General features: G+C 37.4%; 1 protein-coding gene across 1 annotated transcript in view; it reads left to right on the forward strand.

The window, feature by feature from the left end:
• DENND1B (DENN/MADD domain containing 1B) overlaps positions 1-15,281 on the forward strand; it is a 200,980-nt gene that overhangs the window by 110,189 nt on the left and 75,510 nt on the right. The window contains exons 12-13 of the mRNA XM_012650453.1: positions 982-1,092; positions 14,943-15,043. Coding sequence (XP_012505907.1) covers positions 982-1,092; positions 14,943-15,043 — 212 coding nt within the window. The remainder of the gene's footprint in view (positions 1-981; positions 1,093-14,942; positions 15,044-15,281) is intronic.

The following is a 15,281-nucleotide window of genomic DNA, read 5'->3' on the forward strand; positions in this document are numbered from 1 at the left end:
TCACTGGCACCGAGAGATTCCGTGGATACGCTCTGTCGTGATTACCAATTTGTGCTGGTAAAATTTCTGCCTGTTGGAAATCGAAGAAACAGTTCAATTTCTTAGTTTCTTTGCCAACTACAAGTTTTAGCCTTCCAGGGCACAGTCCACCCGGTACTATACAGTTTCAGTTTATTATTGGGTCTTATTCAGTCTCTTCATTAATTTGTTGCATTTTGATGCACTTAAGTTTGATTACAGGAAATTCAAAATAAGTAATGAGAAGGAGAGAATTCAAAGTCAGAGTTAATGTAGCTTGTCTCAGCTTTGTTACTCTGTGGGGGAAATGATTTAAAGTGCTAAATTAAAGAATCAGTTTAACACATCACCAAATTATATTTGGTGACAGTGGTATAAAGCAAGTCTGACCTGGGGAATAAACAAGAGATTTTCCTTAATAACAAAACAGACAACTGCCTTATCCATCTTATTCTTCGGGTGCTTTGTACACACTGTGTAGTATTAGATTATGATTTTGCTCATGTAATGAATGATAAACATGAAAAGATTCAACTGTATTTTCTGGGGCAGGGGTTTCTCAAGCATCAGAGTGTATAAGAATCACCAGGAGTATTTGTCTGAAAAGCAGATTCTTGGGGGCCGTACTCTGAAGATGACAGTTCAGCAGGTCTGGGCCGGGGCCCAGGAAATTAGCTTCTTTTCAAATACTTGGCCGGGGTCGGGGGTTTGGGAAGGTGGGAAATATGTGATCCTCTGCTCACACTCTGAGAAACACTTTCTGGAGTAGGTTGTGCGTCAAATAACAATAGTAGATTATTTCATGCTTCATGTATAGCAGAGTAGTATTAAATTTAATTATTTTAATGAAGACCACTTTTAATAATAACGTCCTCTGAACTTGAAGACTTTCTGGCAAGCACATAAAATGTCCTTCGTGTTCGTCATGAGCTGTAGCTGACGCAGCTGTTTCCACCTGCGCAGAGAAACCTCACGGAGTACTTCGTCGCGGTGGACGTGAGCAACATGCTGCAGCTGTACGCCAGCATGCTGCACGAGCGGCGCATCCTCGTCACCTCCGGCAAACTGAGCACTGTGAGTACTTCACACCTTCCCTGCTGAGTGGCAGGCACTGAGCGTGCACAGAAAGGCCCACAGCCTTGCAGGGCTAGAAGTGTTCCACGCACACTTACAGGGCAGTATCTACATGCTTTTCTGATACATGGTTTTAATCTGGCTCTTGAAGTACAAAAGTCTGATTCATAGGAGGCCTTCTCAGATGCATTAAGTCAGGTTAATTATTTTTTCTTATCAAGAGATGAGGTTTTTTTTCCCCTTTTTAACTCTCCAGAGTTCATTTCAGTGCCTTCTACCATATAAAGAGTTCTTAAGAGCTATTATGAGATCTTTATTATTCACTTGTGGCTTTTTCCATTGGAGCTACTTGAAAGAAATCAAGGGCCATGATAATAGCTGCTACCCTAACCTGGTAATAGGTAGATTCATCTGCGTTGCCAAGTAGTGGTTTGGGAGTAGCTTCTATAATAGTTTGATTTGGAGGAGCTCTTCAGACTGATAATAACTTAAAAGTCAAAGTAGCATTTTTTATAAATCGTAGGTTTTATGACACTAAGATGTTCTTTTGGAAGGTGTTCATTACTGCGGTAAATGCAGTGAGAAGAGAAGGATTTTTCTTCAGGCATAGAAAAATATTCAAAAGTATTTTGCTAGATTTCATAATTTTTTTCTCCTTTAAGCATTAAAAATTTAACATTTTCAACTTTAATTTTTAATGCAGATTAAAATATAGTTTTGAGTAATCTATGATATCTTTATTAAAAACTAGTTTCATAATTTTTTCTCCTTTAAGCATTAAAAAGTTAGTGTTTTTAACTTTAATTTTTAATACAAATTCAAATATAGTTTTGAGTAATCTATGATATCTTAAAAACTGTTCAATGCGACATGAATTTTCTTCTTCACAAATTTAATAAATTAATTCACAAAATTGTTTAATTAATAAAATGTCTTATTCTCCAATAGTAGAAATAAAAAGCTCATTCCATAATATTTTAGCATTTTAGAGTAGAAAGAGTTTTAGGATTTCTGTAAGGTATCTATTTAGTATTTAACAGCGAGAAAGATATTTTAGAGAGATAAATGGCTGCCCCAGGGCAAAAAGCTTGTTGGAGACACCTTATGTAAAACTGGGTCTCCTGATTCTCATCCGCAGCAAGATGTAAGGTTGACAAATACGGTTCTATTATAATCATGAAAAATTGGGATTGTCGAAGAGTAGATAACTGAGGCAAACAAAATTCTAGCATTATGAATGTTAAGACACTTTAACTTGCCTGTGTTCTCCCAATAATTAAAATTTTCACTGTGTACTTTAAAAATGAAAAAAATTGGTAAAACACAATTTCTTACATTAGCAGGAGGTACATTATTGTCCTATGGTATATAAAAAATATAAGAATGTAAAAAGCTTAAAGCAACTATTCTTTCCTTAAATGTTTCAGAGATTTCATTAAACAACTCTTTAATAGCTTATTTCTAATTTATGTTAAGGCACTAGTCCTTGACCGTCATTGTTACTGTGCATAGAATTTATAGCAGATGTATTTTTATGCACTGTATACATACAGGACTCGTTCAAGATAGATTCAAGTAAACCAGCTTCCCCCACATAGGAAGGGTAAGAAGATCATGAAAGAGAACTTGAATTATGTTTTTTTTATCAGCTCAACTGCCCCACAGAGTGAACCAAAACAGAGCTGGTGACTCAGAGGTGCCGTCACCCTCAAGTTTGCACGAACCGTCATAAACAATTGATCTTCAGTTGACCTCGGACATAGGAAACAACTCCCCGAGTAGCACCAAGCCATCACGATAACAGTTTGTTTTTTAAGTCAAATATAAAGGATAGTCATGTTAATGTTTACTCTCAACGGCAGATCTAGACTCTTATAAAATTATACCTAATAATAATTAAACATCCTATGCAGATACAATTCTAAGCATTTCTCATATATGTTTCCTTAATCTTTATAGCAACCCTATGAGATCAAGACTGCTAATACTCCCACTTTGCACATGAACAAATTGAGTCGAAGAGAGACTACACAGCCATTGAGAAGTAGATATAAATTAAAACAAAGGAAAACTTCAGTATTTTTCAAAAGTAAATAGTTAGATTTCTTTCTAATGTTTTCACAAACAGAGCCACTTATACTTCATCTGCATAGCTCACTCCCTCACTTCTTCAGATCTCTGCTCAGACACTGCTCAGAGCGACCTTCCTCCCATCACCGCCTTATGTAAGGTAGGAACCTGCCCCCCCCAACCTGCACGCACGTCCACTGTATGCACTGCCCTTCTGTGCTCACAGCATACGACTTTATAGCTGTTCATTGGTTCCTTTGTTTATTATCTTTCTCATCCCAGTTGAATATAAGCACCAAGAGAGCCTGCACTTGGCTTTGGTGACTGAATTCTTAGTGCCTAGAAAGTGCCTGGCACATAGTATGTGCCTAATTAATACTTGTTACATGAAGTAATCCTGATATGAATTAGTTGCTAGGCCTACAAGACAGTTTGTATAACTTTTTTAATCATGAGGACACTATTCGTATTCATATATATATATATATATCCTCTGTAATCTTAAAAAAATCAAGGTTAAAAATGAGCAGCAGGAGGGGAAAGAAGAATAGTTTTACTTTAATGCTAAGTTAAAGATAGCAGAAAAGGAAATACATAAAAATACAACATGATTCAGACTGAATTTCTCCACATCTCTTTAAGATAGGTAAGAAAAAAGAAATAATTGCTTCACTGACTAGTACTTATTTTTTGATATTACTACATCATTTCTCCACCCTTCTTTAAATGCATATAATATATTTTTCACCATGTAAAATATGTTTTCAATTTTCTGCAAAAGTGGGCATGTCAGTACTATAATTCAAAATCTCAAAATTGTATTTTTTCAATTGTACAGTAGTGGAAATAACCCAAAAATTCTATGCATAGTAACATTTAAGGTCAACGATTAGTGCCTTAACATAAATTAGAAATAAGCTATTTAAGAGGAGTTTAATGAAATCTCTGAAACATCAAAGGAAAGACTAGTTGCTTTTAAGCTTTTTATATTCTTATATTTTTTATATACCATGGAGATTATAATGTACTTCCTGCTGATGTAAGGAATTGTGTTTTACTCATTTTTCATTTTTAAAGTACACAGTGAGAATTTTAATTATTGGGAGAACACATATAAGTTAAAGTGTCTTAACACCGGTAATGCTAAAATTTTGTTTGCCTCAGTTATTTACTCTTTGACAATCATAAGTTTTATGATTATGGTAGAATCAGACTTGTGAACCTTACATCTTGCTGCAGATTTTAGCGGTGATACTCTGGTAGCAAACCAGCTAGTTTGAGGGTTCTTTAGGTGCTGTTTGTAGTTAAAAATTATAATTTGTACCTTTGTAAACTTTACAAAATTTAGTTTTAACGTATATGAACAAATATATAAAAATATTTAATATTTTTAATATTTTAATGGATTCCCCCTCTATATTTTAAAGTATGGTGTTGTGTTAGACCTGTTATCATAGTTTTTCATGTCTGAGATTAAGGAATTGGGACGTAATCATTTTTGTTTTTATTCTGTTGACTTACATATTATCAAGTACACATGGGGAGGTTTCTGGTAACCCTGGACAAGAACGTTGATTTTATGCATGCTGTAGGCAGGCCCTAGATGTTTCAGCCCCCAGTGAATCTTGATAGACTAGCAGAACATCGTATCAGTGATGCAAAGGAATAAATCATGGTATTACAAGCATGTATCAGTTGACTTATTGCTGTTTTGTGGCCAGAGATGGGGAGGATCGCTGTTTAAAGCCATGTCACTGGTTCTCAAATCAGTCAGGCATGAAGCCTTGTCATACGCCTCTGTAATTGTACTTCACCAGACTTTCTCTAACTAGTCAGCTGGGGCTGTGCATTTTGTCTCAAACACCCGGCTGGCCGGCATCTGACAGGAGCTTTCTCATCATCCTGTCAGTACTGTGTTAACTAGAGTGTATCTCTGTGGCCTGCAGAAGCAGGTGGAGAGGATGCTTCTCTTGAAAGCAGATGTCTAAATGTTAGCCATTATTTCGACCAATGTTTAGTTGGTAAACGTTCCCCTCTTAAAGCCCATAAGCACGTTAGTTACAGAGCTTCGATTGTGTGGTGCATGTTCTTGTTGGAATATTCGGAGCAAGCAATATGCTGTGGGTGCTGGAATTATGCTAATAAACTGTAATCTCTCCCTTTGTTATAGTCACCCCCAGGCATTTAGGCATATGCTTTTCTCTCCTCCTCTCATTAATTCCATCAGGGGCACGTGCAAAAAGAAATCTTGTGATCTCCGGAACACCAGCTATTAAAATGTAGATTTTATAGGTTTAGTCAGACTGAAAGGGAGTCCAGAGGATTTTAACCTCTTCATCTGGATTCTCGACTTGTCTCTCGATGGTGCCACCTGTATCAGCAGTTAGTCTGAAACCTGACGCACAGAGTCTCTTTCTGGAGATTAGGAATTGAGCAGTTGGTGCGTGAACAAAGATTGCCCACGCCCTCTTCCTACTTAGGGTTATTGAAGTGTGTTCATGCCCCTCCTGGTTTTGAAGCTGCAGCAGAGTGGTGCCGTTAAAAATCGTTACCAGCACCTCTCAGGGAGAGAGATTCTAGGAACAGTTTTTAGATTTTTAGTTCTTCCCAAAATCTATAGCAACCAGTTATGTCAGCTGAAATTATAGATAATAAGTCTACATACTAGTGTGTTATCTGACATGGGTACTGCTATTCAGAGCATTGTGTCTTCGCCCAGTGCTAGTGTGGCTGCGACCACAGCGTGGGAGTGGGGCTGTCGAGGTCGTCGTGGAAACGCCGTGGGAAGGGTGGTCGGGAGCCAGCGGCAGGAGACAGGAAAACCAGAAGTGTTCGTGTCTTTCAGCTTTGGTGGTGCTAACAGCTCTGTTTGTCATGAAAATAAGCACCTATTTCTACCTTATGATTTGGTACATTGGTCTTCTCAAAGCAAAGAACTGGCTTTGAATTCACAAAGCAGAATTTTTACTCTAACAATTATGGGATCATCTAAGGGGTGTATTAAATTGTTATTCCTCTAGGTTCTTTAAGAACCTACAAGTCTGATATCCACAAAAGTGACCGGGGATGATTTCAATTTATTGTAGTATTTTTTTTTTCTTTTTTCTTTTTCCTATACCCTTCAGTGTTAACTGAGTTATTTTTTATATAGAATAATGACAGTTTTATGGTGGTAGTGATTATCAACATTAAAAGTAAGAAAAATATATATTGTTTCCTTAGTAAAACTATCATCGAGGGCAATGTGTTTATTTTAAAATGTACCTGATATATTTACTAGTGTATGTTTTCACATACTACAGATTTTTGATTTTTTTTTTTTCATTTTCCAGTTAGGCAAGTTTTTCTCTTCTGATGAGCTTCCTTAGGTTTTATGCTACAGTTTAACTCATTGTGCGTTCGATATTTCCGAAACGGGGCTCATCATCTTTTCCCATGATGCCCTTCTCCTGTTATGCAGGGCTGATTCGGTGAATACCTCTCCCTCTTATCTGTTTTCTTCACCTAAACCCTGTAGATTCCACCTCCTTCATACGTTTTTCCTGATCCCTGTTCTCCATTTCAGCTCCCACTGTCTCCCTTCAGGAGGTCATCCCTTCCCACAACTACTGTTTTTAGACCATATATACTGAATTCTGACGTTATCTTCATTTGATTAAATAATGATGACGATGGTAATAATTATAGCCGATATTTATTATAGGACATACTTTGAGCTAGTCACCCTTCTGAACAATTTATTTAAACTAATTTAAATATCATTTACTATGTGGTATGTACAGTTCTTATCCACAGTAGACAGATGAAAATGTGAATTTTGAAACTTAGAGGGGGTAAGTTGCCCAGGACCGTATATTTAGTAAGTGGCTTACCCGGTTCTACCTGACTCTAAAGTATATATTTTCAACCTTTATGCAATTTTGTCTTCGACAGTGACTGTCGTATAAAACCAAATGCATTTTTAACTTCTGTCCCTGTCCCAATGAGGTATCCCTCCCCTTAAAGAGCTTTGGTTTTTTGTTCTAATCGCCTGTAGTGAAATGACATTTTCCCTTGTCTTTGCGAGTCTAGTCCATTATCCGTCAATATCTCACGTTTATCCCTTTCTCTCCTTTTTAATGCCACTTTTAGGGGCTAACGCTTACCTTCTGTTTGGACCTTTCATTTTTTCATCCTTTAGATTCATTCTATGTACAATGACTCCTTCAGAATAAAAAAACATCTATCGATTACTCATTGCCTATAACTGCTAAAGCTGGCAAAAGCTATTAATTATCTGACCTCAAACTTTTCTTCCTAAACATTTTCTTTAGTTATAGTCTACTCAGATCTGTAGACAATAAACTTCCCAGGGCAGGTTTTTTATCTGATTCAGTCACTGCAATATATCGAGCTCTCAGGACAGTGATGATATAGATACATAGTAAGCTTTTAGCAATATTTTTGTGAGTGTGTGCGTGAAATTTGCACTTTTTGCTCTTCCTCAAATGTGTTTTGAGCGAAGATAACACTGGTGTTATTACAAAAGAAGGAATGAAGTAGGGCAGCTCTAACACAGAGGACTGCTGGTTGAAACACTATAGTTAAAAGACTATTGGAATAATAAAAGCAAGAGATGGTTAGCCCCTGAAGTAGGACAGTGACCTTACGAGGAAGGTGAGGTTGGGTCTTAGAAAACATTAAGGAAAAGTGTGTTGGATGTGGTGTCTCCTCGAGAGTAGGAAAGAAAAGAAGGAGGTACAGAGTAACACTCACAGGACAAATCTTCACCAAGCATTTCTTTAATATCTGCTTTATGACGGGACAGCTCTTGATGTCATTGACGACCAGTCAGTTTTCACTTTATAAGCGTGTGTGTGTGTATCCACGCAGGCACATGTATACCCACACATGTATATATTTACATATATATGATCCGCATGCTGAATATACACCTACCTGTGTATTAAACATATATAAGGAAAAGATATATAGTAATTTTAATATGAAATGTGTCATGTATATGTGTATTCATTTTCATTAAATTATGTGTGATTTACACATTATTAGAATTATTAACTCCACTTATAAAGATTCAGAATTTGCTCTGTGATTGCTCTGCTGTTGCGATTACCTCTTTTTCAGTTGCTAGTGGTTTGTGATCAGTTTTGTTCTTGGAGAGAGAGATTTTAAATTATGGTTTTCAAATATTAATAATTAAAGAGTAGCTTCAGACACTCAGATTTTATTTACTGGTTGTTTGAAATATTATTTGCAGATATGGTAGTAGTGTGATTATACTAATGATATCTTCTAAAATTAGAGATCTGTGTTTCAGTCCTGACTATGCCAACAATAGATCAGGTGACTTCATCTAAGCCATTTAATTTTACATTTTCTGACCTGAAGTTTCTCCTCCTTTTCTTCTTCCTCTTCTTCTTCTTTTTTGTTTGCTACTTGGTGTGTCTAGAGAAGCTGCCGTGATATGAGCCCCTGCTCACCCCTTGGTGTGGCCTCCGGGGTGCTGTGGTCCACAGTGAGACCTGGCAGGCCGTGGGCTGGCCAGCGGGGATTAGGGTAGAGCATACCCTGAAGTTTCTTATCTTAAAAATGAAGAAATTGGACAACAGTGATCTCTTGGGTCCTTTCCAGTTGTTAAATGCAGTGGTTCTTTTATTGTACCATTTATTTTTTTAGTAATTGCCAAACTATGTAATCTTTGTATAATCCATTTGGATATACTAACCCATTGTCCTCCGAATGTGGAGTTCGGGTGTTTGTAAAGAGAGAGGATAGACAGGTAAATTTGAGGAATGTTGTAGTGTTAGGCTCCTTAATTTTGGTGGAAAAGTAGAAGAGCCTTCTCCAGGAAAAGTAAAACTGTTGAATTGACTTGAGAACTAGAAATAGGGAACAGTCACGTAGGGGAGGAAATGTATTTGAGGGCATTGACATTTGTGTATAATGGGATAGCTACGGATAATCTTGCTATTTCTGCAAACATTTCCTTATAACCATTACGTAATTTGAATATTAGAGTTTTACTCAAGTGAGACTAGTTTATAGTTGAGATAATTTTGAAGTTCTCAAATATCCTGCTGCTACCTTTTTTGATCTAAACTTTTTTTTTTCGAGACAGAGCCTCACTCTGTCTCCCTGGCTAGAGTGCAGTGGCATCACCATAGCTCACAGCAACCTCAAACTCGTGGACTCAAGTGATCCTCCTGCCTCAGCCTCCTGAGTAGCTGGGACTACAGGCACGCGCCACCGTGCACAGCTAGTTTTTCTATTTTTAGTAGAAACGGGGTCTTGCTCTCGTTCAGGCTGGTCTCGAACTCCTGAGCTCAAGCGATTCTCCCACCTCGGCCTCCCAGAGTGCTAGGATTACAGGTGTCAGCTACCGTGCCCAACCATTTTTTGGTCCAAACTTCTAAATGTGAATATAATTTAAATGTGTTTAAGCAGATGTTTTCTTTATATTTTCCACTAATTTTTTAAAATAATGTGAGGAATTTATTACATTCCCATTTGCAGCAGTTTATTCGTATATTTGTAGTTATTAATATTTATAGTGCTTCAATTTCTGAATTAAGTATTGATTCAGTTGAAAATCAGATGAAGTCTCTAACATATGCTTCTTGGATTTTTATCAATAAATACCTTTTTAGGGGTTGTAAAGCCGCCCCTCAGTAATGCATACAGAATGCTAGTTGAAGTGAGTAATGCCAATCTGGCCAGGCAATACAGAGACTAGAATAATGGGAGTCGTGATGTGTCAGTATCAATATGAGATCTTTACCTGGAAGGTGTGCTGTAAGAATTGTGCTGTTTTTCATTGTGTGATTATAGTGGATGGACCATTTCTCTGCTGTGTCCATGGGAATCTGATAAATGTGGGTTTTTCCCCCTCAACAAACATGCCTATTCGATTGCTTAAAACACTGCTAAGTTTTGTTAATAGGCTTATTTCCAGTAATAAATATAGTTTAAGGACAGGAATAGATCAGATTTCATATCAAAAAGCAGGACAGATTTGGTTTGGTTTCAAAGTTAAGTGTATTTGCAAATGCAGGTTGAGATGATAACTTGTAGAACTTTCATCAACGATCTTATCCTTTTAACATTTTCCGAGAGTCTGTTCCATTAATTTCCTGCTGAAGTTGTAGACTGTAATGCCTGAGGAAAGTTTTGTAAATTGGATCTCTGTCTATCGTAGCTCCCTAACTTTTTCATATAAAGGTCAACTGTTCTTGTTTATTTGTTCAGTCCAAAGATGCATTCTCTATTACATAATTAGCATAAAATACAGTATTTTCAGTCAGTAGGTGCCATTCGAAACCTCATAACGATGGGAATTTTAAATCTTTGTGTACCAAAGGCAGTTTAAAATAGTGATTGGTGTAGTCTGGACCCAGCCTGCCTTGGTGCACGTCCTGGCTTTGCTGCTTGCAAGCTGTGTGATCGGGGCAGTTGGTTTAGCTTCGCCTCAGTGTCCTGCTGAATGGGAATAGTGGTGATAGTCCCTGCTTCATGAGATTGTGGTGAGGACTGGATCGATCTGAGTACTCCAAGTGCTCAACGACAGTGCCTGGCACTTGGCAGCACTGTGCAAATGTGTGCTGCTGCTGCCGTTACCAGGGATGGCAGCGCCTGTAGTAGACCTGGTGACCTGGGCTGGGGGTGTCAAGCGCCTTTATGCCGTGACTGAGTTCACCGCTGCTGACCTTCATTGTGAGGTTTCCCTGTAGGATCCACAGGCCCCAGTTCTTGTCTCTTCACGAGGTTCCCGTATATGCTCGTAACTGGAGTCTGTAGGAAATAAACCTTCTCAGCGTTAGCCCTCTGGAACTGTATCGGTTCCGTATATTGAGTATGCTTTACGGAAATACGTGTGCACCGTAAGGAATTTTTTCTTAAACCTTTATTTGGTAAATTTATTTTTCTCAGAAAATTATAACGATTTATTATTCCTGCAGTTTTAGAGTATAATGCCAGATATATGTTTTAACTGAAACATAGAAATATTTTCCCTCACCCTTTGCTTTCATGAAGAATAACGGTGATTCTAAAGAAGTCACTGGCAATATTAGCGAAGCAACGTGGAGTCGCTAACCAGACATACGATCTTGGGTAATTCTAGCCCGAAGAAAGACATATGATGTGTTATCTCTCTTTAAAGATTCAATATATCATAAATAACTTTATTGAGATTCTTTTTCTTACTTGGCTCATTAAATTGATCTTATTTCTTTGCAGTGCTTTATCCCGCAAACCAAACTTGTAAAATATGTAGTTTATTTTCCTTCAATTTGCATAGTTCTCAAAATGTTCCAGGTAAACAGTTTGTTGTGGCAATCAGTACTCTCTTCAGAGGTACAGAAAAATCTCATGCAGAATAAAACTTCAAGTCTTTGCCATGTCCTAGAAAGTTCCCCATTTTTGACCCCGCTTTCCTGTCTGACCTTATCTCATGCTGTTCTCCGGCTTCCTACAGTCTAATCTCACGGCCTCCCCGTGCTCCGTGAAGACGCAGAGCGTGTTTCTGTGTCAGGACTTCGAACCTCTTCTCCCCAAGTCCACGGTTTGCTCCCTCGCTGCAGTTGGGTCTCAGTCGCCGCACTGCAGTTCTTCTAGGATCCTCCTGTCTAAAGTAGCCCCTCCGTCGCTCTCTAGCCCCTTGCCCTGTTTTAGATTTCTTCATAAAATCCATATCCAGCTGACATAATATCTATTTTACTTGTTTACTGTTTGCCTTCTCCACTAACGTGTAAGCTCCGTGAAAACAGGGACTTAGTTCCGTTCATTGCCTTGGCCCTGTTGCCTAGCAGGGATTTATGTTAGCACATAGCAGGCGCTCAAAATTTTTGTTGAATTAAGCAGATAAATTATTGTATTTCCAGTTGCACAGTTACCTAATGTGTTTTAAATCATTTAGAGATGATCTTTACATATATTTTGAAGGTAGATCTGAATTATAGTCCGATTAAAATATTCTGTTAACCACCTGAATGGGAAAAAAAATAAGAATATAAAAAGTTGGAATTGATCTGATTTAAGAATAAAGCATATATGAGAGGCAGTGCTCAGGTCATCCAGCGTAGAGTTCCTGTTTTAAGGATTAAGATACTGAGACCTAGTTATATTAACAGGTGTGTTGGAGGCCACACAAGCTGTTGGAGGTACAGCCCTCACTTTGTGTCTATAGTATACTTGTTATAATTTATATATAAATGTGTTTAATTTTCTAGTAAATTTATGTTTTCTTAATTGTATTTTTCTTTACTTGCAACTTTGTTATCTTCTTTACAAAGAATATGCTGTAAGAATATTTTCTCAATTTTTAAAGCTACATAGTTCTTGCGTGCCGCTGGTGAGTATGAGGGCTGTCCTTTGATGTGCTTCTGCCTTCTCTGGAAATATCCATTTGGATGCCTCACAGTTAACAGAACCAATATTTGCAAAAGCAAATTGCTTATAGTTCCACTTAAACCTGACCCTTTGGCTATATAATATGATGGATTATTATATCAATTCATTCTAGTTATGAATTTTGGAAACCAGGGCTGTGGTGGAGTTGTCATGTGTTTTTACCTCTCTCTGTCACCTATTCCCCATATCCCCAAAGTTGCCAAGTCCTGTAGAGTTTCCTCCTCTCCTGGTAGATATTGATTAGCAGGGATGACCCGTTGCCTGATGCTAGCCATTGCAGAGATTTTGCAGCTCTGCTTATGGTCGCAGAAACCATCCTCTAAGAAACCAGTCAGATTCATCAGATAATGTTGTGTCTTGTTAGTGGAAAATTAATGACTGCATTGAAGGTGACCATTAAGGGGGTAGGGAAAGCATCTGCATAGCATTTAGTACAGTGCTTTGGGCTCTGAATTTGCTCGGTGAAATAAGTCACCCTCCTTAAAATTCCTCATTTTGAGAATGTATTTTTTCTCTTGCTACATTGTTACTTTCTCAGTAATACAAAAGGAACACTTTCCTTTTTTTGTTTTTAAGGTTTTAAATGAGCTGTTTTAAAAGTCAGTTGTGTGCAGATGGAGAAATCGAGTAATTAGCTGCCTTTCAAAGCTACATAAGCTCTTTTAGCCTATCAGGTTACACCGAAGGGATGGAAAGAGTTAACCCAGCCTTAAGGAGACCCAGTTTACAACCAGGGAGCATCTGAAAGCTCTTGGAGAATTTGACACAATGAGTTAGAGCAACCCCATTTTCATTTCCCTCTAGTTCACGTTTGTAAGTAAATAAATTTATGGTCTATAATTGTTAAATAGAAATATTTGAATGCCTCCTAGTGGCATGCTGTATGTTCCATTTAAGAAATTTAAAAAATATTTATTGAAGGGATACTGCGACAAACTATTAAAGCTCGTAAGTGCAAGGCACTAAAACCCTTTAATGGTAACATCCTAAGTGAAATCAAAAAACATTGTTTGCCATATAAAGTTGATTAGTAATCCGGCTGAAAAAATATAATATCTATGACAAAGTGTATTTCCAATGAAAATTTGTATGTTTTTAGTTCAGATCAGATTATTTTAATTGATTTTTTATTTAATGAAACTATTTTGCACTTTTTTTTTTAATTTCAGCATATTATGGGGGTACAGATGTTTAGGTTACGTATGTTGCCCTTACCCCCCCCCCCCATTTTGCACTTTTAAACATAGACAAATGTAGCTATTAGGAAGATATGGATTGCTTTGTGTACCTTTATTCTTTTAAATTAATTATTTTACAGTGTTTTAATTTATTCATATAATAATAAAGTAGAGATAATGGTTCATAGAATCTGTGGTTCACTTTCAGATAGTTTTCTTTTAAAATTTTGATTTTCAAGTTGAATTAAATGATTTAGTTGGTAACCTTGAGATACAGACCGTAACAAAACTTTAAAATGATGAAAAATGCTGATTTAACTATTGCTTTAAACACTAAAAAATGACTTTACACCCACAGAAATATAATTTAAAATGGAAACAAAGTCACATGGAAAAAATTCTGATGAGGGTTAGTAGGAGGGAGAAAAAAGTGATATCCTTTTGTTAAGTGTTAAAAAATGTTTAATTAACTGCTTGCCAAAACAAAACAATTAAAATGGCAATTACCTTTAAAATCGCAACAATGTAATTGCAGCTGTTGTGATCCAAAGCTAAGAAACAAAATGTTAATCTGGAATGAACAGTTTAAATATGAAATTATGATATACTTGGCTTCCTGGAGCACAGCTGTCAAGCTTGGGCAGTTCGCTGGTCAATAGTGACATTCTATGTGTCAGTGAACAGAGTCTCCTGATACCATAACCCGCAGTTCACACGTTACTGAAGCTCCAACTGTCGAACATGCAAGTCCCCTGGTATTACTGCAGCTTCCAGACTCTCCTGACTGGCTCATGTTTCATTCTTTGGCAATTTGCCCTAATGATATCCCTCAGGAGCTTTCAGCCTCTCTTCCTTTCCATATTTAATCATGTTGTATTAATCTGAGTGATGCACAAACTGTACTGTACAAATCGTAATTTCCTACAATATTTTTAAGATGCGCGCCCAGTGTTTCAGTTCTATTTATGTATTAAGTTTTGACCCAAGCTCTGTATTTTCAGATGATTATTACTATCTGCATATGATTCCCAAGAAGCTACTTTTGCTGTTTATGTATTTTTCAGAGGGGCCTCTGAGGCATGAGACCTTTTACATGTAGAATTGATAAAGACAATGTGATTTACGTCATTGAATGTGCCTCTTTTTTGGAGGGTCAGCGGCTACTTATTTTTGTTATCCTCTTACCAACTTTAGTTAACCGCCTGTCTCCATGGGTCGGCTGCTCTCCTGTACCCGATGCACTGGCAACACATATACATCCCCGTGCTGCCCCCCCACCTGCTGGACTACTGCTGGTAAGCTGGCTTTCGCCAGGCTCCTTGAGATCTAGGTTTCACGGTTAGAAAAAGTACACATTGATTTGTAGACGAGGTAAACTTGGGGTCTGTATGAAAGAAATTGTGGAAACTTAATGATTAGAAATAAGTACTAAGGAGAGATTTTATGAACAACAGAATAATTCTTCTCAAGGGCAGCAAAAATTTATACTTGGCAAACATAAAGTTCTTTGGATTTTGTGAATTTCTTCTGCAG

This window comes from Propithecus coquereli, unplaced genomic scaffold (genome assembly GCF_000956105.1).
Source record: "Propithecus coquereli isolate 6110/MARCELLA unplaced genomic scaffold, Pcoq_1.0 Scaffold328, whole genome shotgun sequence".
Classification (NCBI taxonomy): Eukaryota; Metazoa; Chordata; class Mammalia; order Primates; family Indriidae; genus Propithecus; species Propithecus coquereli.